This window comes from Anomaloglossus baeobatrachus, chromosome 1, assembly GCF_048569485.1.
Source record: "Anomaloglossus baeobatrachus isolate aAnoBae1 chromosome 1, aAnoBae1.hap1, whole genome shotgun sequence".
Classification (NCBI taxonomy): Eukaryota; Metazoa; Chordata; class Amphibia; order Anura; family Aromobatidae; genus Anomaloglossus; species Anomaloglossus baeobatrachus.
The window spans coordinates 99,150,083-99,173,253 of record NC_134353.1 but is presented as its reverse complement, the minus strand read 5'-3'; the positions used below and the strand labels follow the sequence as shown (position 1 = coordinate 99,173,253).

Genomic DNA, 23,171 nt, shown 5'->3' with positions numbered 1-23,171 from the left:
GTTGTATGGTACGGCACTGCTACATTGCAACATAATGCAAGGAAATAGGTTCACATTGGTGATCCCCAAAGTTGTGCAGCAAGTATGTCACATAAAGTCGGAACCATTTGAAATTTTTTTTTACTTGTTTGTTGCTGTTGGTGTACCGTGCAAGTGGCAATTCGATCCCATCTACTTGCACTATGCTGCAATATAACAGCGACATTTATTGATCTTTGGCTCCAGCATAAAAGTTAAACAATTTTTCTATAATCTTAATTTTTTTTTTAATGCCTTATTGCCTTTGTGATCTCTGTTTACTTTAAGTAAGTTGGAATCTACATAGTTTGGTGCATATAGGTTTCCAGGTCATATGACCATTGTGCTCTACCTGCTTCTCCTACTATCTAAGTCGCAAAGACGTTACTAGAGACGTTGGCTTGATGAATCGGATCGATATGCAGTAGACCTACGACTTCTTCTGCTAGTGTTGTAGAAACCAATCACAGCTTTTCAAGACTTGCATAGAAAAAGCAGACAATTTCCTGCACATCAGTCCAGGGAACTTCACTAGTGATTAGAGATGAGCGAACCGGTCGTGGTTCGGCTCGAGTTCGGTTCGCCAAACGGAGGTCCCGTTCGAGTTTGGTTCGTCGAACGTTCGACGAACCAAACTCGAACTGCATAGGAAACAATGGCAGGCATTCACAAACACATAAAAACACCTAGAAAATACCCTCAAAGGTGTCCAAAAGGTGACAAACAACTCACAACACAACACAAACACATGGGAAAGTGACAAGAACAAATTCTCATGCGAAAACAAAAGAGCGTAACGAGGAAAAAGAGGACGAAACACAAATATAGGCATGTCACGCCCTTCTAAAATCATGTAAAACACCGCAAGGTGACTCCAAGCGGAGTCTCCCTTTTTTCCAAAAATTGGGCCCCACACACACCCACCCATTCAGTGGCAGCACTTGTGCCCTAGTTGTACACTTCACAGCTAGATTTGCATCAAGCACATTCAAAAATACGCCATACTTAACCGTCCCCAGGATGACACCGGGGTAGGTAGCAAAGTCTTTGCTGAACCATGACTTGTTCATCTTGGCTCATTTTTAAAAAACACAGCAAGCAAGGGTTACTCCAAGCGGAGTCTCCCTTTCTTTTCCAAAAATTGGGCCACACAGACACCCACCCCTTCAGTAGCAGCACTTGTGCCCCAGTTGTACACTTCACAGCTAGATTTGCATCAAGCACATTAAAAAATACGACATTCTTAACTGTCCCCAGGATGACACCGGGGTAGGTAGCAAAGTCTTTGCTGAACCATGACTTGTTCATCTTGGCTCCTTTTAAAAAACACAGCAAGCAAGGGTTACTCCAAGCGGAGTCTCCCTTTTTTTCCAAAAATTGTGCCCCACACACACCCACCCATTCAGTGGCAGCACTTGTGCCCTAGTTGTACACTTCACAGCTAGATTTGCATCAAGCACATTCAAAAATACGCCATAATTAACCGTCCCCAGGATGACACCGGGGTAGGTAGCAAAGTCTTTCCTGATCCCAGCGCTGTGCATCTTGGATCATTTTTAAAAACCATGTAAGCAAGGGTTACTCCAAGCGGAGTCTCCCTTTTTTCCAAAAATTGGGCCACACAGACACCCCATCAGTGGCAGCACTAGTGCCCTAGTTGCAAACAGGATGTTTTGATTTGCATCAAGCACATTCCAAATCCACAAGCATTTACTGTCCCCAGGATGACACAGGGGTAGTAAATTCCTTGTGGATCCATGACTTGTTCATTTTGATGAACGTTAGTCTGTCCACATTGTCACTGGACAGACGCGTGCGCTTATCTGTCAGCACACACCCAGCAGCACTGAAGACACGTTCAGAGACAACGCTGGCAGCTGGACACGACAAAATCACCAAGGCGTAAGTGGAGAGCTCTGGCCATTTTTCAAGATTTGAAGCCCAAAATGAGCAAGGCTCCATTTGCAAAGTCATGGCATCGATGTTCATTTGCAGATACTCCTGTATCATCCTCTCCAGCCGTTGACTATGTGTCAGACTTGTTGTCTCTGGTGGCCTTGCAAAGGAGGGTCTAAAAAAATTATGAAAAGATTCCATAAAATTGCTGTTACCAGTAGCACCAGATAGGGTGCTACTGGTACGGGTAGACTGTTTGAAGATGACGAGACCGTCCCATGTTTGTCAAGTTACAACTGGGAGATTCACTCCCTGCACCTGCACGGTTGTTTGGTGGAAAAGCCGAGCTAAGATCGAGTAACAGCTTCTGCTGATACTCCTGCATACGTGCGTCCCTTTCTATGGCTGGAATTATGTCACAAAATTTGGACTTGTACCGGGTATCTAATAGTGTGGCAAGCCAGTAGTCATCATCACTTCTAATTTTGACAATACGAGGGTCATGTTGGATGTAGTGCAGCAAGAAAGCACTCATGTGTCTTGCGCAGACATGCGGACCAAGTCCACGCTGTGTTTGTGGCATAGAGGTGCTAACCGTTCTTTCTTCCTCTGACATCTCCCCCCAACCTCTTTCAACTGAAATTTGACCAAGGTCTCCCTCATCCGCTGAGTCTTCCATGTCCATGGACAGTTCGTCCTCCATTTCTTCATGTTCTCCTGCACCTTCCTCAACATTTCGCCTGCTACCATGCGCCCTTGTTGATCCCTGTCCCCCATGGTCCCATGCCTGCCGCGTTGGTGATGATGAACGTCTGGACCTTGGTGATGTTGTTGTGTCTTGCGCATATGAATCCTCCTGTAGTTCCTCCCCTTCCTGTTGTCCCACCACCTGACTCCGAATAGTGTTTAGCGTGTGCTCCAGCATGTAAGTGACTGGAATTGTCATGCTGATAATGGCATTGTCAGCGCTAAACATATTTGTCGCCATGTCGAAACTGTGCAGAAGGGTGCATAGGTCCTTGATCTGAGACCACTCCATCAGGGTGATCTGCCCCACCTCTGCATCTCGTTGGCCCAGGCTATACGTCATGACTTATTGCACCAGGGCTCAGCGGTGCTGCCACAGTCGCTGTAACATGTGGAGAGTCGAATTCCAGCGTGTCGGCACATCGCATTTCAGGCGATGAACCGGCAGGCCGAAAGACTTCTGGAGCGATGCAAGTCGCTCAGCTGCGGCGGTTGAACGGCGGAAGTGAGCAGACAGTTTTCGTGCCCTGGTCAGAAGGCCATCTAGACCGGGATAGTGTGTTAAAAATTGCTGGACAACAAGGTTCAACACGTGAGCCATACAAGGCACGTGTGTCACCTTGCCCAGGCGAAAGGCCGCACCCAGGTTTGCAGCATTGTCGCACACGGCCTTACCAGGCTGCAGGTTGAGTGGAGACAACCATTTATCAAACTCGGACCGCAGAGCTGACCACAACTCCTCAGCTGTGTGACTCTTTTATTCCCAAGACATGTCAAGCTAAAGACCGCCTGATGCCGTTGCGCTCTGCTGCCAGCATAGTAATGAGGGGTGCGTGATTCCTTCTGCGCAGTGCGAACGCTGGTGGCCTGACCAGGCAGGCTTGGGGCGGAGGTAGAGGACCCAGATGAGGTGGAGGAGGCAGAACCAGTGGCGGAACTTGGACAGACAGAGGATTGACACACAAGTCGTGGGGACGGCAAGACTTGTGCAGCAGACCCTTCACCATCTATCATCATAGTTACCCAGTGCCCAGTCAGCGACCTGTAACGTCCCTGTCCATGCTTACTGGTCCAAGTATCGGTGGTGAAATGCACCCGTTCACACACAGAGTTTCTCAAGGAAGCGGTGATGTTGTGTGCGACATGCTGGTGTAGCGCGGGCACACTTTTCTTAGAGAAGTAGTGGCGACTGGGTATCTGGTACTGGGGCACAGCGACAGACATAAGGTCTCTAAAATCCTGTGTGTCCACCAGGCGGAAAGGCAGCATTTTGGTAGCCAAGAGCTTACAGAGGGATAAAGTCAACCTCTTAGCTTTGTCATGGGTCGCAGGAAATGGCCTTTTATTTGTCCACATCTGAGGGACAGAGATCTGGCTGCTGTGTGTAGACGGTGTTGAGTAGGGTGTCCCTGGAAAAATGCAGGTTTGTGAGGAAAGTGCAGGCGGAGACATGATGTTGCCTTCATCCAACGTTGGTGCTATCGATGTCTGAGAGAGCTGTACACACGCACTTGTTTCCCCTTCCAAACCAACTGACGACCTACCAAGCAAACTGCCTGTTGCGGTTACAGTGGTGGAAGTTGTGCGTGGAAAACCAGGTGTGACAGCTGTCCCCACAGTCCTAGAAGATGAAGAGCGCGCGGATGCACTGGAAGGGGCAGGCCGTGGATGGTTTGCTCCGCTAGGCCGCATTGCAGCACGGTGAGCTTCCCACTGGGACATATGATATTTATTCATGTGACGATTCATGGAAGAAGTTGTCAAACTGCTGAGGTTTTGACCTCTACTAACAGAATCACGACAAATTTTACAGATCACATAATTTGGGCGATCTATTTCTATGTCAAAAAAGGACCAGGCTAGGCAAGGCTTAGAGGGCATGCGACCTGCTGAGCCCCCCCGACTAGTGCTCAGAGGCAGAGTGGTGGCTGATGATGCAGTTGTACACGTGCTACCAGTGCTCCGACTTTGTCCAGGAAGGCGCAAGGTAACTTCGTCGTCGGTTGCATCCTCCTCCACCGCCTCTGTTGACCTCCTCGAGTGCCTGACTGTGGGTTGACAATAGGTGGGATCTAGAACTTCATCATCAATTGTTGTGTTTGCACTCCCCTCACCCTCAGACTGAGCCTCTTCTTGCCCTGACCGAATATTTAAGTTGTCATCACAATCTGGTATCTGCGTCTCATCGTCATCAGTATGTTCCTCATTGTCTATAATCACAGGTGTTACAGTTTGTGACAAAGGGTCAACATTATGCTCAGAAACTTGGTCCTCACGGCCTGAATCAGAGTCACAAAGGTTCTGGGCATCACTGCAGACCATTTCCTGGTCTGTACTCACTGTAGCTTGGGAGCAGACCTCTGATTCCCAGGCTATAGTGTGACTGAACAGCTCTGCAGACTCAAAAGCCATCTCAGTTCCACCATACTGTGCAGGGCTGATGGAGACTTCAGAGCTGGGAGAAAGCAAGTTAGATTGGGATGACAACTCAGAGGACTGGTGTTTTTTGGATGCGGTAGTTGAGGTGGCTGAGAGGGCACTTGTTGGACCACTTGAGATCCATTAAAGCATTTTCCTTTTTTGGCCATCATCTACCTTTTGTTCCTGTTGTTCGTGTCCGTAAAAAAGGGAGCACATCGGATTGTCCACGGTAAGTAGTAGACATCTTACTTTTGCTGGAAGATGGTCTATCTTCAGCAGATGTTAATGGAGCTTTGCCACCTTCCCCACGGACAAACCCTTTTTTTCCTTTTTACAACACGCCTCTTCCCCTTTCCACCAGCATCTGTCATTTTGCCACTCATGTTGATTGCGACAAGATTGTGCACTTAAAATGTGGTAGTAAAAATTGAGAGGTGGTGTAGATTGCAGCGGTGGTCTAGCTTTATTAACAGCAGAATAAACAACAATAATTATCCCTGACAATGCAACTACGGCCCTTAAACTGGCAGCATAAATTGCTAGTATAATGGCTTAGTAACAATGAATTTGAGTGTGCAATGCAGGCAGACGTGCTGCAAATATCTTTGCACTAGTGGGACAATACAGAAGTCCAATAGCCACGTTTAGGATGCCACTAAGTTCACTCAGTGTTTGCTAGTATAATGGCTTAGTAACAATGAGTTTGAGTGTGCAAAGGGCAGGAGGGTACAGTGGCAGGGTTGTGGGTCTCTGGGTAGAGGAAAGGAAGCCTGCCTTTCTATCCCTCCTAATGGGGAAATGCAGCGAGGAAATCCCTGACCTTAGCTACACAGACGCTGTCATCTTGTGTAGCTGTTAAACTCTGTTTTAAACTCTGTCACCTATGGCTCTGACCCTGCCGGTATGAGCCCTTAAAAGGACTGATAGAAAGTGCTATCCCTATGCTGTACAGCGCTGTATATGGAGCGTACACAGCAGTATCGGCGATAGGAGCTGCGCCAGTGATGACTGACACCAAGGACGCAGAAGGCAGATAATGGCGTGCTGGAGGAAAATGTCCGGTTTTATAATGCAGGGACATGTGACATGGACATCCTATGACACATGCCGTTGCTTCTCTGGCTAAAAGTCCACTTAGCTGTGTGTGTGTGTCTGGGATTGGCTGACATGCTGGCCCGCCCCACTACACGCGCGCGCTTAGGGAAGGAAGAAAAAAAAAAAAATGGCGATCGCCATTATCCATACAGCAGTGATCTGAATGCGCTGTTCCCGCACACTATACACTGAAATTTCATAATAGTGTGAGTCACAGAGTGACTTACACTATTACAGTGGAAAGCCAGCTAGGAATTAGCTGGTCTTTTTGCTGCTAGAACCGTTCTCGAACGTATCTAGAACTATCGAGCTTTTGCAAAAAAGCTCGAGTTCTAGTTCGATCTAAAACAGCCCCCAAAATCACTCGAGCCGCGAACTGGAGAACCTCGAACCGCGAACCGCGCTCAACTCTACTAGTGATGTCCCAGTTGCTGAACCAGAAGGAAAAGAAGATGGAGCACAGTGGTTGGTATATCCGTGTAAGTCAATGAATCAAGAGCAGCGCAGGTTGCATGATGCTGTTTGAAGACAGGAAAGAGGGATAAAAATCAGGCAGTAAGTACTTTAGAGAATAGGGTTTAACAAAACAATTTGTAGTACCCTAGTACATGACTACCTGACCAGAGTCCTGTGAGCTACCTGCTACCTGCTATGGCACCTTTTTTGCTTAGTCAATTCTGAGTCCTTGTTGTGGGATGACTTTGGTATGACTTTGCGCTTGGCCAACTAATGAGAATAGAAGACAGGAATGCTGCCAGATAAGCGGAAGATCTATGATATTCCATAGAGCTCTGGTCCACGGTTTCTGACTACCGACGTAGCCAATAGTCAAGGTTTCTGTAAATCTTTTTGCTCATTTCTATTGTTGGCTATCTACTTAGCCCATGATTCAATTATATAAAGATTAAATTTTTATTGGACATGATCTGAGTGGTTGTTTTGCACATAGCAATTATTACTACAATGAATATAATCAGGAACATACTAAACTTGTGTAACATAGTGCGAGGCAGTAGCCGTGGGTGAGTTAGTCTTCTCTGATGCCAAGGCATGTTGCATGAAGTTGGGGCTTCTGGCTGGGTGTGTGGACTTGTGCTAAGGAGGCGATATGTGATGTTGTTGACCCTGGCTGGCGTGGACCAGTGTTGCAGAATTCAGTGAGTGAGACCACCAGTCTAAGATAAACAATGCTTTACTTCACAGCCACTGGATCACAGCTATATACAACATATAGATGGAGCATAACTTCTCGCACGTTTCTTCTTCAGCACAGAGCATCTATACACACAGTCTCTTAACTTCTCCATCTTCACTGGTTCGTTCCTCAACTAGTTTTGTTTCCTTCAACACAACCCAGTTCAGCACTACAGTAAAGTTAATGAAAGCCTTCTTCTCTTTCCACGGTTCTGCGCTTCTTCCCCTTTTAAAGGGATTATCTTGTCAATATGACTGGTCCTTAGCTTAACTAATTCTGATTCTCTGGAACTCACACCCATGGCACGCTCTTCGTCTCATGTTATTTTCCCCAACGTGGCCCATTACCTTTTGGCTATGTCCGCACTTTGCGTTTTTACCTGCGTTTCCGCAGCGTTTTGAACTGCAGCGTTTTAATGCCAAAAGGCATGCGTTTTGATTTTCCAGCAATGACTATGGGAAATAGGGTTTTCTTGTGCACACTATGCAGTTCAAAATTCTGCGTTTAATTTGCATATTTTTGGGCAAAAACTCAGCGTTTAACCCCTTCACGACCCATGACGGATCTTTCCGTCATGGAGCGTGTGAGGTTAGTCCCCGCTCCCTGCCGCGGGCAGGATGCGGCGATCCGCGCACAAATGTGCCTGCATGTTCCGAGTGGAATCGCATTCCACCCGGAACATTTAACCCCTTACATCTCGCTGCCAAAGTCTGGCAGTGAGATGAATATGCGCGCGGCGATTAGTTTTACTTACCGCAGCCCTCACCGGAAGTCACGTGCATGATCACGTGACTTTCGGTGGTTGCCATGGTAGCACAGGGTCATGTGATGATGCCTGTAGCTAACATGAGTCACTTCCTCTCAATGCCGGAATATAGCCGGCATTGAAAATAAAGCACCATATCTGCAGTTCTCAGCTGTATAGCTGTGATCAGCAGATAGTGCAGAGCGATCGGATTGCTGATCGCTATAGCCCCCTAGGGGGACTAGTAAAATAAAAAAAAAGTGAAAAAAAAGTTTTAAAAAATAAAAAAACCTAAAAGTTCAAATCACCCCCCTTTCGCCCCATTGAAAATTAAGGGTTAAAAAAATATACACACATTTGGTATTGCCGCGTTCAGAAATGCCCGATCTATCGAAATATAAAATCAATTAATCTGATCAGTAAACGGCGTATCGGCAAAAAAAAATCCAAACGCCAAAATTACGTTTTTTTGGTCACCGTAAGTTTTGCGCAAAATGCAATAACAGGCGATCAAAACGTAGCATCTGCACAAAAATGGTACCATTAGGAACGTCAGCTCGAGACGCAAAATATAAGCCATCACTGAGCCATAGATCCCAAAAAATGAACGCTACTGGTTTCGGAAAATGGCTCAAAATGTGTGCCACTTTTATTGGACAAACTTGTGATTTGTTTTTAACCCCTTAGATACAAGTAAATCTATACATGTTTGGTGTCTACAAACTCGCACCGACCTCAGGCATCACAATGACACATCAGTTTTACCATATAGTGAACACGGTGAATAAAATATCCCAAAAACTATTGTGTGATCACACTTTTTTTGCAGTTTTTTCACACTTGGAATTTTTTTGCTATTTTCCAGTACACTATATTGTAAAACTTTTGGTTTCATTTAAAAGTACAACTTGTCCCGCAAAAAAACAAGCCCTCATATGGCAAGATTGACAGAAAAATAAAAAAGTTACGCCTCTCGGAAGAAGGGGAGCAAAAAACAAAAACGGAAAAACGGAAACCGCGAGGGGGCTGAAGGGGTTAAAGAAGCAACATGTCAATTGTTTTTGCCATTTGGGCAGCGTTTTACTAACATTGGAGTCTATGAGAAGTTGCAAAATGCAATCTACTTCAAAATTCTAGCGTTTAACATGCTTTTTTGATGCAGAAAACATGCTTTTTGGACCAATTAAATGCATGCGTTTTTGACAAAATATTAATGGCATGATATGTCCCTTTACACACACACATAGTCCAACAATTAAATGTATGAAAATCATTAAATGTAATTTTATGCATAAATATTTGCACAAAGTTATCATTTTAATAAAATAAGCCATTTTTTGTATGATTTTAATATTGAGATTTGTTATTTTTTTCCATTTTTTTTTAAGTGTTTGTATGTTTAAACTTTATTTAGCATTGTATTTGAAGTCAAAACGCATCTGATTTTAAGCGGTGAAAAAGCATGTAAAACGCGGTAAAAACGTGCTAAAAGCGCAAGCGTATTTATAGCGTTTTTGTGGTCAAAACCAAATTTGACAAAAACCATTTCTGCCAGAGGATGCGTTTAAAACTGCAACTACCTCGACGTAAAGTGCGCACATAGCCTTTCAGTTATAAACTCAGGGCCACAGTGCTAGGTGTCCTCTCCCCAGATCCGTCTCCAGTAGATGACTTTGGCCTGCAGTCAGTTCTATGTCTCATTATTCAGGATCACACTATCCACTTCCTAGGTCTCCACTAATTTCTGGGACACCTACATCATGTGGCTCTGCTCACTAGTCAGACTTTAGGTCTGCTTCTACTGCATGCTGGGCCCTATCTGATCTTGTAAAAAGAAACTGTCTTTGTTCTTCACTTTAGCCCATCCCAATCGGGGCTAATCCCCAAACATTAACTCTAAAGGGTGCTTTACACGCTGCGACATCGCTATCGATATATCGTCGGGGTCACGTCGTTAGTGACGCACATCCGGCGCTGTTAGCGACATCGCAGCGTGTGACACCAAGGAGCGACTATCAACGAGCGCAAAAATGTGAAAAATCGTTGCTTGTTGACACGTCGCTCCTTTTCCAAATATCGTTGCTGCTGCAGGTACGATGTTGTTCGTCGTTCCTGCGGCAGCACACATCACTATGTGTGACACCGCAGGAATGACGAACATCTCCTTACCTGCGTCCACCGGCAATGAGGAAGGAAGGGGGTGGGCGGCATGTTCCGGCAGCTCATCTTTGCCCCTCCTCTCCTATTGGACGGCTGCCGTGTGACGTTGCTGTGACGCCGAACGAACCACCCCCTTAGAAAGGAGGCGGATCGCCGGCCAGAGCGACGTCGCAGGGAAGGTAAGTCCGTGTGACGGGTGTAAGCAATGTTGTGCGCCACGGGCAGCGATTTGCCCGTGATGCACAACCGATGGGGGCGCCTACGCTCGCTAATGATATCGATACCTATATCGCAGCTTGTAACGTACCCTTAACTCTCCCTACTGACTGGCAAAATACCATCAATCACAACAAATGCATATTATAAATGTTAAACACATTACATTTCTTGTGTATTCAATGGGGAGCGTGGGTAGCATGTCCATTTTCTAAGGGGCCCTTTGCACACTACGACATCGCAGATGCGATGTCAGTGGAGTCAAATCGAAAGTGACGCACTTCCGTCATCGCAGGCGATATCGTAGTGTGTAAAGCATTTTTGATACGATTAACGAGCACAAAAGCATCGTAATCGTATCATCGGTGTAGCGTCGGTCATTTCCATGAATTGGGAAAGACTGATGTTACGATGTTGTTCCTCGTTCCTGCGGCAGCACACATCGCTGTGTGTGAAGCTGCAGGAGCGAGGAACATCTCCAACCTGCGTCCTGGCCGGCTATACGGAAGGAAGGAGGTGGGTGGGATGTTTACGTCCCGTTCATCTCCGCCCCTCCGCTTCTATTGGCCGCCTGCCGTGTGACGTCGCTGTGACGCCGCACGACCCGCCCCCTTAGGAAGGAGGCGGTTCGCCGGCCAGAGCGACGTCGCAGGGCAGGTGAGTGGCTGTGAAGCTGGTGTAGCGATAATGTTCGCTACGGCAGCTATTACCATGATATCGGAGCTGCGACGGGGGCAGGGACTATCGCGCTCGGCATCGCAGTATCGGCTTGCGATGTCATAGTGTGCAAAGGGCCCCTTACACTTGTAAGGTGAAATCCAAGTGGTTGATATTATGTGCAAAGTCAACTGAGATGTTATGAGAAGACTGGCATGGGAATAAACACTCCAGGAATGTTATTGGAGTTTTTATTTTGTATGCAAGCTTTATAAGTATGGGTGTCATTAGATTGATGATTATAAAGCTACAAAAGCAAATTCGGCTTTAGAGTATGTTCGCACATGGCATTTTTCCTGCATTTTTTCAGCGTCTCTGCTAAGTTATGAGATCTCATGTACCTGCTGGTTAATTTCTCCTTTTGAAATTTGAAGCTCTTTAATTTCTGTCGCATGTCATTTCTTTCAGTGTTTTTGCAGCATTTTATTTTTTTTACCCATTCCAGTACATGCGGAAAAAAAGCATAAAAACTTAATGTATTTTATGCAGGTAAAATATATCTTTGTACCGTGTTAGCCAGTAGAGATAAAAAATTGTTTAAAATAACTGAAGTCCTCAGTGGTTGATACCTTTTAAATGGCTAACTGAAAAGATGGTAATAATAGCAAGCTTTCCAGACTAGTCAGGTCTCTTCTTCAGGCTCAATATAACACAAAATCTGAAGAGTCACATATTTATACACAACAGGACATACAATGGGACAGTAAATAAAACAAGTTATGTGAAGCAGAACTATCACTATGGCAAGAGGACAAACTGTTGTGGCCATAAATATTGCTGCAGTTCAGTGTGAAAGTTTTATTGTCCTCTGATTAGGATCTGGTCCAGGGCTGTGATGCCCCCAGATGGTCTGAGGAGCACATCTCTTAATTGATATAAAAAGACATGAATCCATGAGACACATTAATTCCTGATCTGAATGTGTCAAAGGTCATCATAAGTTTGTACTCCCATAGTCTCCTATCTCTCTGAGACTTGAAGTTACCTTTCAATACTAGCAATTTCATGTCCATGATGCTGTGGTCTGGGTTACAAAAATGTTTGGCCACATGTAGATCTATCCTTTTTTCTCTAATAGTGTGGCGGTGAGAATTCATCCTTGTCCTGAGCTGTTGTCCTGTCTCCCCTACATACAGATCCCCAGTTGGACATTTGGTACATATGTAACGGGGTGCCAGGGGTGCCTCGGGGGTTGTAGTCATGGCCCCTTCTGTTAGGCTCACCCCTGGCTCCGCCGTCACTATCGGGACAGGAGATGTCTTGGTGGGGCAGAGTGTGGTGGTGCAGATGTCGTCCGACGTACAAACACTCTCCAGGCATGATTCGGTGCAAATAAAAGACATTTCTTTATTACACGACTCTTCACACACGGCAGTAAAAGATGACTTGTACACTTCCTTGAGCTGGGGGACAACCTGTCCTGACGCTCCTCCAGTGGGGATGTGCCCGGCTACTCTGCTTCACCCGGCTCCCACTACGGCTGCCCACAGACCGGACCCACACCGGTGTCGCTTCGCACTTTGAGGTTCCGTCCACTCCTTTTTCTCTCCGGCCTCCCTATTGATCCAGCTCCCACACTCTGCCCCTTCTCTGCTGCTTCTCTCCCGTCCCGGACACAACTGCCTTCTAGATCTCACCCTTTCCTCAACAACACTTCTCCTCCCTCCCCTTGCTTCTGCCGGCTCCTCCTCTCCACTGTGGTGACAGCCGTCCCACCCGGCCACTAGGGGAACCACTAACACAATGTAATAATAATAAAAACATTTTTATTAATAACAACAACGTTCCGGAATAACGGTGCTTCTTTGTAAGGGGTCTGCCCACCCCTTACATACCTCCCCTCTTTAAGCCTAAGCCTCCCGGCAAGGCACAAATCTAAAATCACATTTACAACTAAACAAAGTCATTTTAATAAAACTGTGAACATGTTCACCTTAGGGCACCCGCAAGGGCACACCAGTCCAGCGCCCGGAGTTCCTCCTGGAAGCTCCCGGTCTTAGTCGTGCCCGGAGGCCGTCGGCAGGCACTCCCGGTCTTAGTGGAGTTTTCTGCCCGGAGACTTTTGCAGCACTCCCGGTCTTAGACGTTAGACGGCAGGAACACAACTCGGCAACATCTTCTTAACGACGCGGAGGGAGCCCCTGGCTCAGTCCAGCATCAGGCTCTCTCCGGGCTCAACAACTTGAATGGTAACAAAAGGCACAACTTCTTCCGGCTCAAAACAACGCCGGTGTTTAACAAAAACAGGCCCGCCATCTTCCGGTCTTGAAAATTCATTCCGGATGGTAGGCCCGTTGCCATTCAGCTCGTTGGGCTTTCACATAGTCCGACAAGGACTGCCCGGGCAACCGGCGCAGCCTCCGGAAGGGCTCGTAGTTGGCGGGTTGCTCCGACGTCTCGGTCTCCGGCTTTGTCTCTTCTACCCCCGACGGTGGTGAGGGGGTCGCTGCACGGGACGGCGGAGGGCTGCCCATAACGATTACCGGATGAGTGGTCAGGTTTTGGTGTATAGCCAGCACCGCCGGTGTTCCCTTCTCTGAGTCAGCACTCGGTCCGGGCAGGACTTCCGGGGCTACGGCCAAGGTGCGTCTCGGGTGAGAGAGTTCAGCCAGTACCGGTCTGTGCTGCGCCCGCCGCCGGTACTGGCATTCCTCCCACTCCAGTTCTTGCTGCCATTGAGCAGCTTCTTGAGTCGTAGGCATCTGGGTTACTCCGACCGCAAAGAGGCCTCGGCAGCCCACCTCTCTCATAAACCGCACCTTTTCCCCCGGATATAAAGTGTGCAGGCGTTGGGGTAGGCCTTCAATGTCCAGGTTCACTCTGTTATAGAAGTAGTGGTCACCGGTTTCCTCGTCCTCGATAAAGCCGTACCCCTCCTTCTGATTGAACTTTACCACAGTTCCCATGGTACATTGTTGTTCAAACTCCGCACTCCGGGGACCAGCCATCATTTCCCGGGCCACAGTCTCGGCAAGCAGCCTCTCCTGTACCGGGTCCAGTTCTGGTGACGGGGACTTTCGTTGAGGTAGGGGTGACTGCTGTACTGGGTCCCAATAGAAGCCCTAATCGTCCCTTTCTAGCTTCCGGGCGTGTGATTCTTCCGGAGCCGGAAGTGGAACGTGTGTCGCAGATCCCACCGCGACTGGCGGGAGTGTCTCCAGGTATGGGTATGGGGTTCCCAGGGGCCGGTTCCCCGACGGCAGCTGGGCGGTATATGTCGCCCGGACCTCGGTCGTGGTTTCTCCGGTCACGGCGTCCCAAGTAGTCACCCAGGTCACTTTTGTGGCCCGCCCCGGTCCTCCGGGCACAGCCGGCAAGTGAGAGGGAAATCCCTCCGCAGACGCAGCCGCAATCTGCTTCTGGTATCTTCTTTCCAGACCAGGCGTGACCAACGCAGCTTGTTGTTCCTCGGCGTTCTCCATCTTGCCTGCCGTACGTGTCTCTGGTAAGGGCGTCAGGGTCAGTGGAGATGCTGGAGGAAGTGGAGGCGGGCTTACTTTTCCCGCTCTTGGGTATACTCCACCCCCAGTCTCACACATCAGGTCGACCCCTCCGCGGCGGTTCTTCTTTTTCTCTGGAACACCGCCCATTTCACATATCTTCATCCGTGCCCTGGGACCGGCACCTCCCCTCTTTGGGCGGAGTACTCCGAACTTCTTTTTCGGCACCGGCCAGCCCCAGGCTCTTCTTTTGGCGCCAATTCTTCGCGCGTTTACTGTGTCCTTGAAGACGGCGGCCATCTTGTCGCCATCTTGTGCCCGGTCCAACGCCTTAGGCACTACTTCTTCTTCCCACCAAGGGATCGGGACTCTTCTCCAATAATCCGGATCCTGTGTCCTAAGCACCACTTGATCTCCATCTTCTTGGGTCGGGACCCCTTGCATACGATCCGGATCCTGCCGACTACGCCACATGTAACGGGGTGCCAGGGGTGCCTCGGGGGTTGTAGTCATGGCCCCTTCTGTTAGGCTCACCCCTGGCTCCGCCGTCACTATCGGGACAGGAGATGCCTTGGTGGGGCAGAGTGTGGTGGTGCAGATGTCGTCCGACGTACAAACACTCTCCAGGCATGATTCGGTGCAAATAAAAGACATTTCTTTATTACATGACTCTTCACACACGGCAGTAAAAGATGACTTGTACACTTCCTTGAGCTGGGGGACAACCTGTCCTGACGTCTCCTCCAGTGGGGATGTGCCCGGCTACTCTGCTTCACCCGGCTCCCACTACGGCTACCCACAGACCGGACCCACACCGGTACCGCTTCGCACTTTGAGGTTCCGTCCACTCCTTTTTCTCTCCGGCCTCCCTATTGATCCAGCTCCCACACTCTGCCCCTTCTCTGCTGCTTCTCTCCCGTCCCGGACACAACTGCCTTCTAGATCTCACCCTTTCCTCAACAACACTTCTCCTCCCTCCCCTTGCTTCTGCCGGCTCCTCCTCTCCACTGTGGTGACAGCCATCCCACCCGGCCACTAGGGGAACCACTAACACAATGTAATAATAATAAAAACATTTTTATTAATAACAACAACGTTCCGGAGTAACGGTGCTTCTTTGTAAGGGGTCTGCCCACCCCTTACACATATAATTAGGTACACCACATTAGTTGAGGTGCAGGTGAAGGTACCTGGGATCTTGTAGTCCTGATGTGATCTGGGAATCTTTATCTTGTCCGTTGTTAATATAAATGGACAGGTTTTAGATTTTTTTCTGGTTGCAGGGAAGTGTTCCTGTTGTTGTTGGAGAGGACCGGGAGCTTCTGACAATGATGCTGCTTAAATTTGGGGGCTGTCTAAAACACAGAAGTGGGGGGTCTGGAAAAATAGATTTTAACCGGGCATCTTTTTGCAGTAATGGTTGTAGTTTCCGTGTAGCTCCTCTAAACACCTCCAGATGTGGATTGTAGGTGATTACAAGAGGAACAGTTGTTTTCTTCTTTAGTTTTATAATGTAGGAGATAGTTTCTTGATATTCTGGTGGCTCTTGTAATCTGGTTTTCAATTGTTCTTGGGAGGACTATGAGAGACTATGGGAGTATAAACTTATGATGACCTTTGACACATTCAGAGCAGGAATGAATGTGGCTCATGGATTCATGTCTTTTTACATCAATTAAGAGATGTGCTCCTCAGACCATCTGGGGGCATCACAGCCCTGGACTAGATCCTAATCAGAGGACAATAAAACTTTCACACTGAACTGCAGCAATATTTATGGCCCCAACAGTTTGTCCTCTTGCCATACTGATAGTTCTGCTTCACATAACTTGTTTTATTTACTGCCCCATTGTATGTCCTGTTGTGTATAAATATGTGACTCTTCAGATTTTGTGTTATACTGAGCCTAAAGAAGAGACCTGAGTAGTCTTGAAAGCTTGCTATTATTACTATCTTTTCAGTTAGCCATTAAAAGGTATCAACCACTGAGGACTTCAATTCTTTTAAACAATTTTGTATTTTATGCAGCATTTTTTGCTGCAAACGTTCCAGTATTTTTCAGCAGATCTTTCTGCAGCAATTACTGAACATAGTCTTAATGTGCTCATTAAAATCTTTGCAGATCTTGTCGCCCTTGTAGTGGACATTGAGCCATCCTGGCAAAAGTTTTAGACTCCTTTCACATTGCGTTCAGCTCCCGTTCAGTTGTCCCATTAGGGCTTTCGTCCAAACCCCCCTCCAAAATGGGTTCCAGATGCATGCGCCGACAGGGCCATTGACTATATCGGTGCAGATATCGTGCACCATTTTTGGGAGTATACGCCTATTGGAGGTGGACACCCAGATGTACTGTCATAGACTGTGTCTGGGTGTCCGCCTGCAGAAAGTGTATACCCTCAAAAATGGTGCAAGACAGAGCACACAGTGACTCAGTCTGCACCATTGTAGTCAATGGCCCTGCCGACGCATGCTTCCGAAACCCATATTGCGGGGAGTGCAGACGGAAGCCCCGACGGGACCACTGAACGGAGGTCACAACGCAGTGTCAAAGCAGCCTTATTCCTTTACATCACAGTAATGAAATACAATTTTAATATATTTGGCTCGGACAATATAAGGAAGACCTTTTTCTTCCTCATTATTGGCATCTGTAAAATTTCTGATTGTGTAAAGCAGGAAATCATGGCGAGACTTAGGCGACAGTAAAATATTGCATAATAAGTATCTGATTTAACAATGGTTGATTGTTCTTCCACCCAGGGACTAATTGAAGCGCTGAATGGTTTGGGTTGGTATTACCATAATTTCCGGAAAGATTACGTGAGAGCTGTGAAGTATTGGAGTGAAGCCTACGACAAGGGGAATGCAGATGCAGCCTTTAACCTCGGAGTGATGCATCTACAGGGCACCTACCCCGGGCAAGACGGTGTCAATGAAGTGAGTCTGACTACTCTATGGCATAATAGTGATGTATAATCTCTAACTTTTTATGGCAATTTTCACGTGGGTCCATTTAGAAAATCCATAGCATGTTACCGTAACCGCATTATGGATGATATTTGCTTAAATCTCATTCTGATAATGTTACCCCTTGATTGTGGCTCTCAGTGGTGTAAAATGGGGGAGACTACTGGATTCTTTCCCTGGGAGTAAAATTCTTACTGGCTCTGCGCAAGAGGGTGGCTCAGTGGTTAGCGCTGTAGCCGTATAACACTGGGGTCCCCATAAGAACGACATCTGCAAGGAGTATGTATTTTCGTCCCATGTTTCTGTGGGTTTCCTCCCGGTTCTCTTAATAATAATATTATTATTATTTATTTATTTATAGAGCACCATTAATTCCATGGTGCTGTACATGAGAAGGGGGTTACATACAAAATACATATACAAGTTACAGTAGACAGACTAGTACAGAGGGAAGAGGGCCCTACCCTTGCGGGCTTACATTCTATAGGCTTATGGGGAGGAGACAGTAGGTGGGGTGTAGCTTGGGCGGTAGGTCCGCACGGTGGTCGGGCGGCAGTGAGTTCATTGTAGATTGTAGGCATTTCTGAACAGGTGGGTTGTCAGGTTCCGTTTGAAGTTTGCAAGGGTAGGGGATAGTCTGACGTGTTGAGGCAGCGAGTTCCAGGAGACTGGGGATGCTCGGGAGAAGTCTTGGAGTCGGTTGCGTGAGAGGAGCGAATGAGAGAGGAGGATGTCGCGGGCGGAGGGGACGCGCTCGCCACGCTTGGGTCCGGGGCTTCTGCTGCTGCTCGGTGGCTCGAGCGGTGGGCCGGACCCGGGGACTCGAGCAGCGCTCCTCACCCGTGAGTGAAAAGGGGGTGGTTTGTTTAGGGAGATAGTTCGTGATGCCACCAACGGGTCGTGGTGATAATGGGCACCACCGCTGCTGGTGACGGGGAACCCGGGAGCGATGGCAGGGAGCAGCTAGGATGTTGTCCCCTCCGTGGGTAGGGGTTGGTGATCCCGGGGCCCGGTGGTGAATGGGGAGGAGGGCTGCTGGGTGCAGTGCTGTGGTGCGGTGACTGATGGCACTATTGTACTCACAAGTAAACCACACAGAGTCACTGGTAAACTAGAAACTGCCGGAGTCCACAGCCTTCGGTGCGGAGGGTGTTTGGGGTCCCACACGCAGTACAGCAGGATCCTGTTCTTGTTTTGCAGCCAGACGCTTCTTTCTCCTTCCTCAGTCAGGAACGGGGAGCCCACTCCCCCTGCAGTGATCCGGGTCACCCTTTGATGCCGGCGGGCCACTACCCTGCCCCGGCCACCTCTGGCCCTTTCCTCACTCTTCCCTTCCTTATGGCAGCCAGGAGCTATCCTCCCCTGGTCTGCTCTCTTCACACTCCAAACTCACTCTGCACCAGCCCCTCCCCTCCTGCTCTGTTTAGCTCTTACACTGGGGGGGGGGGGGGTCTGTCCTGCTGCACTGGTGTGGGATCAGGTTACCAAGGAGGAGAATGGCCTGCATTTTCCTGGATGTCTGCAGGCTCTGTGACACCCTGGTTTTGCCAGGGCATCACAAGGAGAGAAGGAGATTTTGGGAGGACCGGAGGTGACGTGTTGGAGTGTACTGGGAGATTAGTTCGGAGATATACGGAGGAGACAAATTATGCACAGCTTTGTAGGTCAGTCTTAGTAGTTTGAATTGGATACGGTGGAAGATTGGGAGCCAGTGGAGGGACATGCAGAGGGGAGAAGCGGGGTGGTATTGAGGAGAGAGGTGGATCAGTCGGGCAGCAGAATTAAGGATAGACTGGAGAGGGGCGAGCGTGTTGGCAGGGAGGCCACAGAGGAGAATGTTACAGTAGTCGAGGCGGGAGATTATGAGGGCATGCACTAGCATTTTTGTAGATTGCGAATTGAGGAAAGGGCGGATTTTGGAAATATTTTTGAGTTGAAGATGGCAGGAGGTGGTAAGGGATTGGATGTGTGGTATGAAGGATAAGGCAGAGTCAAAGGTCACTCCAAGGCAGCGAACTTTGGGTACTGGCAAGAGCATGGTGTTATTTATTGTAATAGATAGATCAGGTGGAGAGTGTAGGTGAGATGGAGGAAAGATGATTAGTTCAGTTTTGGCCACAATGAGCTTTAGGAAGCGAGAGGAGAAGAAGGAGGATATAGCAGATAGACATTTCGGGATTTGGGACAGCAGAGATGTGGCATCTGGGTCAGAGAGGTAGATCTGAGTGTCATCGGCATATAGATGGTATTGGAAGCCATGGGACTTTGAGTGGTCCCAGGCCAAATGTGTAGATAGAAAAAAGTAAGGGTCCTAGGACAGAGCCTTGAGGGACGCCAACAGAGAGATGGCGGGATGAAGAGGTTGTGTGAGAGTGGGAGACACTGAAAGTGCGATTGGAAAGGTATGAAGAGATCCAAGAGAGGGCGAGATCTCTGACACCAAGGGAAGAGAGGGTCTGTAATAGGAGGGAGTGGTCAACGGTATCGAAGGCTGAGGACAGGTCTAGAAGTAGGAGTATAGAGAAGTGCTTGTTAGCTTTGGCAGTAAGTAAGTCATTCATGATTTTAGTCAGGGCAGTTTCAGTAGAATGATGTGGACAGAAACCGGACTGTAGGTTGTCAAAGAGAGAGTTAGAGGAGAGGTGGGAGGAAAGTTTAGCATGGACATGCTGTTCCAGGAGTTTTGAGGCAAGTGGGAGTAGTGATATGGGGCGATAGCTGGTAGTAGAGGTTGGATCGAGGGAAGGTTTCTTTAGGATAGGTGTGACTGTTGCATGTTTAAAGGCAGAGGGGAAGGTACCAGTCGTTAAAGATAGGTTGAAGAGATGGGTTAAGGCTGGAATAAGGATGGTGGTGAGGTTGGGGAGGAGGTGGGATGGGATGGGGTCAAGTGCGCAGGTGGTGAGGTGCGCTTATGAGAGAAGACGTCCAAGCTCTCCTTCGGTGATGGTGGAGAGGAAGTTTATGGGGGAGGGGCAGTGGTCAGTTATATGAAGGGGTTGTGGTGGCTGAGCAGAGAAGACTTGCCTTATTTAGTTGATTTTTTTCTTTGAATTAAGTGGCAAAGTCTTCTGCAGAAATGAGGGAGGTTGGAGGGGGCAGAGGTGGGCGAAGGAGGGAGTTGAAAGTGTTGAATAACTGTTTGGGGTTGTGTGTTAGACAGGATATGAGGTTTCTGAAGTAATCGTGTTTAGCGGAGGTGAGGACTGAACGAAATGTGTGAATTGCATTTTTGAATGTGAGCCCCAACGGGGACAGTGATAATAATGTGTAAATCACTGTGCAATTAATGGCGCTATATAAGCAAATATCGCCGAAGATCTGGGGCAGTGCAAATACCCCGGACTTCTGATTTCTCAGCGAACATCTCTATTAAAATGTATTGGCATCAACTGATGTTGACAGTTGGGTTCTGAAAGAGCAGGAAACCACAAACAACAATAAAATGTCAGCATCTGTATCCTTATTTGCACCGCCCGTGTTGGTCCTTTTTAGTGTGCAGGTTTATGTGAGTGTGACGCCCCTGGACTATCAGGTCGTCACAGGGTATTGCACAATCTGCCCTCCCGTGCAATATCCACCTCCTTCTTGGTTATGGGTCCCCAACTACATGGTGTTGCCTACATCAGCTAATCAAAATCCTGAGAACACTCTGCACCACACCCACTAGACACACCAGTGGACGGCCTGAGTGGAATAGGGTCGCCCACTAGGGGGGGTTGGTTAGGGGAGGTCAGGAGTGTCAGGACTGGAGTGTCAGTGAGTCGAGGAAAGGAGAATGGAAGTGAAGGAGAGAGGAGGTCAGGAGCACGGCTCCTAAGTAGTTACCTAGGTGGCAGATGGTGGTCTGGGCCTAGGGCAGCTGGACCCCCAGTCGCAGGGGATTGTGGCAAGGGGCACGGAACTGTCGAGGAGGACAGCCGGCGGCCTTGCACCATCACCGGGTTGGGACCAGAGCACGACTGGGTACGTGGACCCTAGGTCAGGGAGTAGATTCAGGCAACCTGACAATTTACCCAACGAGAATGGAGCCTACAAGATCCGCTCTCCACCCGCTCCAAAATCTGGGTACTAGTGCAACGAGGGGGATAGGACTTTCCACTCAAATGGTCCAGAAAATCCCAAGCGTGAACTCTGAGAGCAAGCTCCCACACTTAGCCATATTGGGGAGTGGGACCCGACTAGTTCCATACTACCGGGACCAAGAGAGAAGTAATTTTAGTGCCAGGAGGAAGGTCACGGATCACCAGGTAGCACCATTGGGGACGGAACCCAAACTAGCTCCCCTCAGCGGCAGCGGTATCCAGAAGTTTGGTTTATCCAGTTGTCGGTGTCAGCTTAATGGACTGAGTGAGTACAAAGTGACCCCTTCGCACCCAACGGCACTCCATGAACACCATCACAGAGTCCCGGGGCATCCCCCCTACCCGTGGAGGGTTCTAGCACCTGGCTGCCACACTTCATCGCCCCCAGGTACTCCCAACTGCAGCGGTGGTACTCCACATTACCACACACCACAGGTGGCGTCACGATCTCTAAACTCAATCCCCTGTAAATACCCCCCTTCACTTGAGTGGCTGCACGACCCCTGGGTCTAGAGACCCCTCGAGCCACCGCAGATCTGGATCCGAGCAGCCCGGCTGCTGGCACGGGGGCGGCACATGAGAGTAAACTTTCTTTTCTTTTCTTTTTTTTTTTTTTTTTTTTTTTTGGAGGTTGGCACAAAGGTGATGATATTTATTACTTTTGGAAAACTCTGAGGGAAGCATTACTCCTTGGCAAAAAAAATCCTCTGAATCCAATGATGTATCACTTAGATTACTGGGTGCAGCCGTTCTGACTAGAGATGAGCAATGTTCGAGGTTCGCTAATTTCATGTTCCAGTGATTTTGGGGGGTGTTCGAGCTCGAGCTCGAACTCGGGTTTTTTGCTAAAAGCTCGACAGTTCGAGTTAGGTTCGATGAACAAAATGTGGCTTTTCACAGTAAGGTATGTGCACACGCTGCTATCTGCATGCGTCCTGCGTCCCCAGCACAATCCCTCTCTCTTTCCTACTCACCGATCACGGGCGTCTCGCTGCACGGCTGTCAGAAATCTGTGGCGTCTTTTCCTCTTTAGAAAATGGCTGCCGCTTCATTATTCAATCAGGTATTCCATGCTTTCCCCGCCCACCGCGCCCATGATTGGTTACAGTCAGACACGCCCCCACGATGAGTGACAGCTGTCTCACTGCAACCAATCACAGCCGCCGGCGGGCGGGTCTATATCGTGCAGTAAAATAAATAAATAATAATAAAAAAAAAAAAATGCGGTTCCCCCATATTTGATACCAGTTAGGATAAAGCCACACGGCTAGAGGCTGGTATTGTCAGGATGGAGAGCACCATGTTATCGGAAGCCCACCACACTAACAATATCACCCAGCAGCCGCCTGGAATTGCCGCATCCATTAGATGCTCATCCTGAATTGCCCTGGTGCGGTGGCAATCTGAGTAATAAGAGGTTAATCATGACAAGCGTCTCCCCGAGACACCTTCCATGATCAACCTGAAAG

The 23,171-nt window shown here is 48.3% G+C and overlaps 1 protein-coding gene across 1 annotated transcript in view; it reads left to right on the top strand.

Annotated features, from left to right (window-relative positions):
- SEL1L3 (SEL1L family member 3) overlaps positions 1-23,171 on the top strand; it is a 163,917-nt gene that overhangs the window by 104,371 nt on the left and 36,375 nt on the right. The window contains exon 16 of the mRNA XM_075346942.1: positions 17,411-17,587. Coding sequence (XP_075203057.1) covers positions 17,411-17,587 — 177 coding nt within the window. The remainder of the gene's footprint in view (positions 1-17,410; positions 17,588-23,171) is intronic.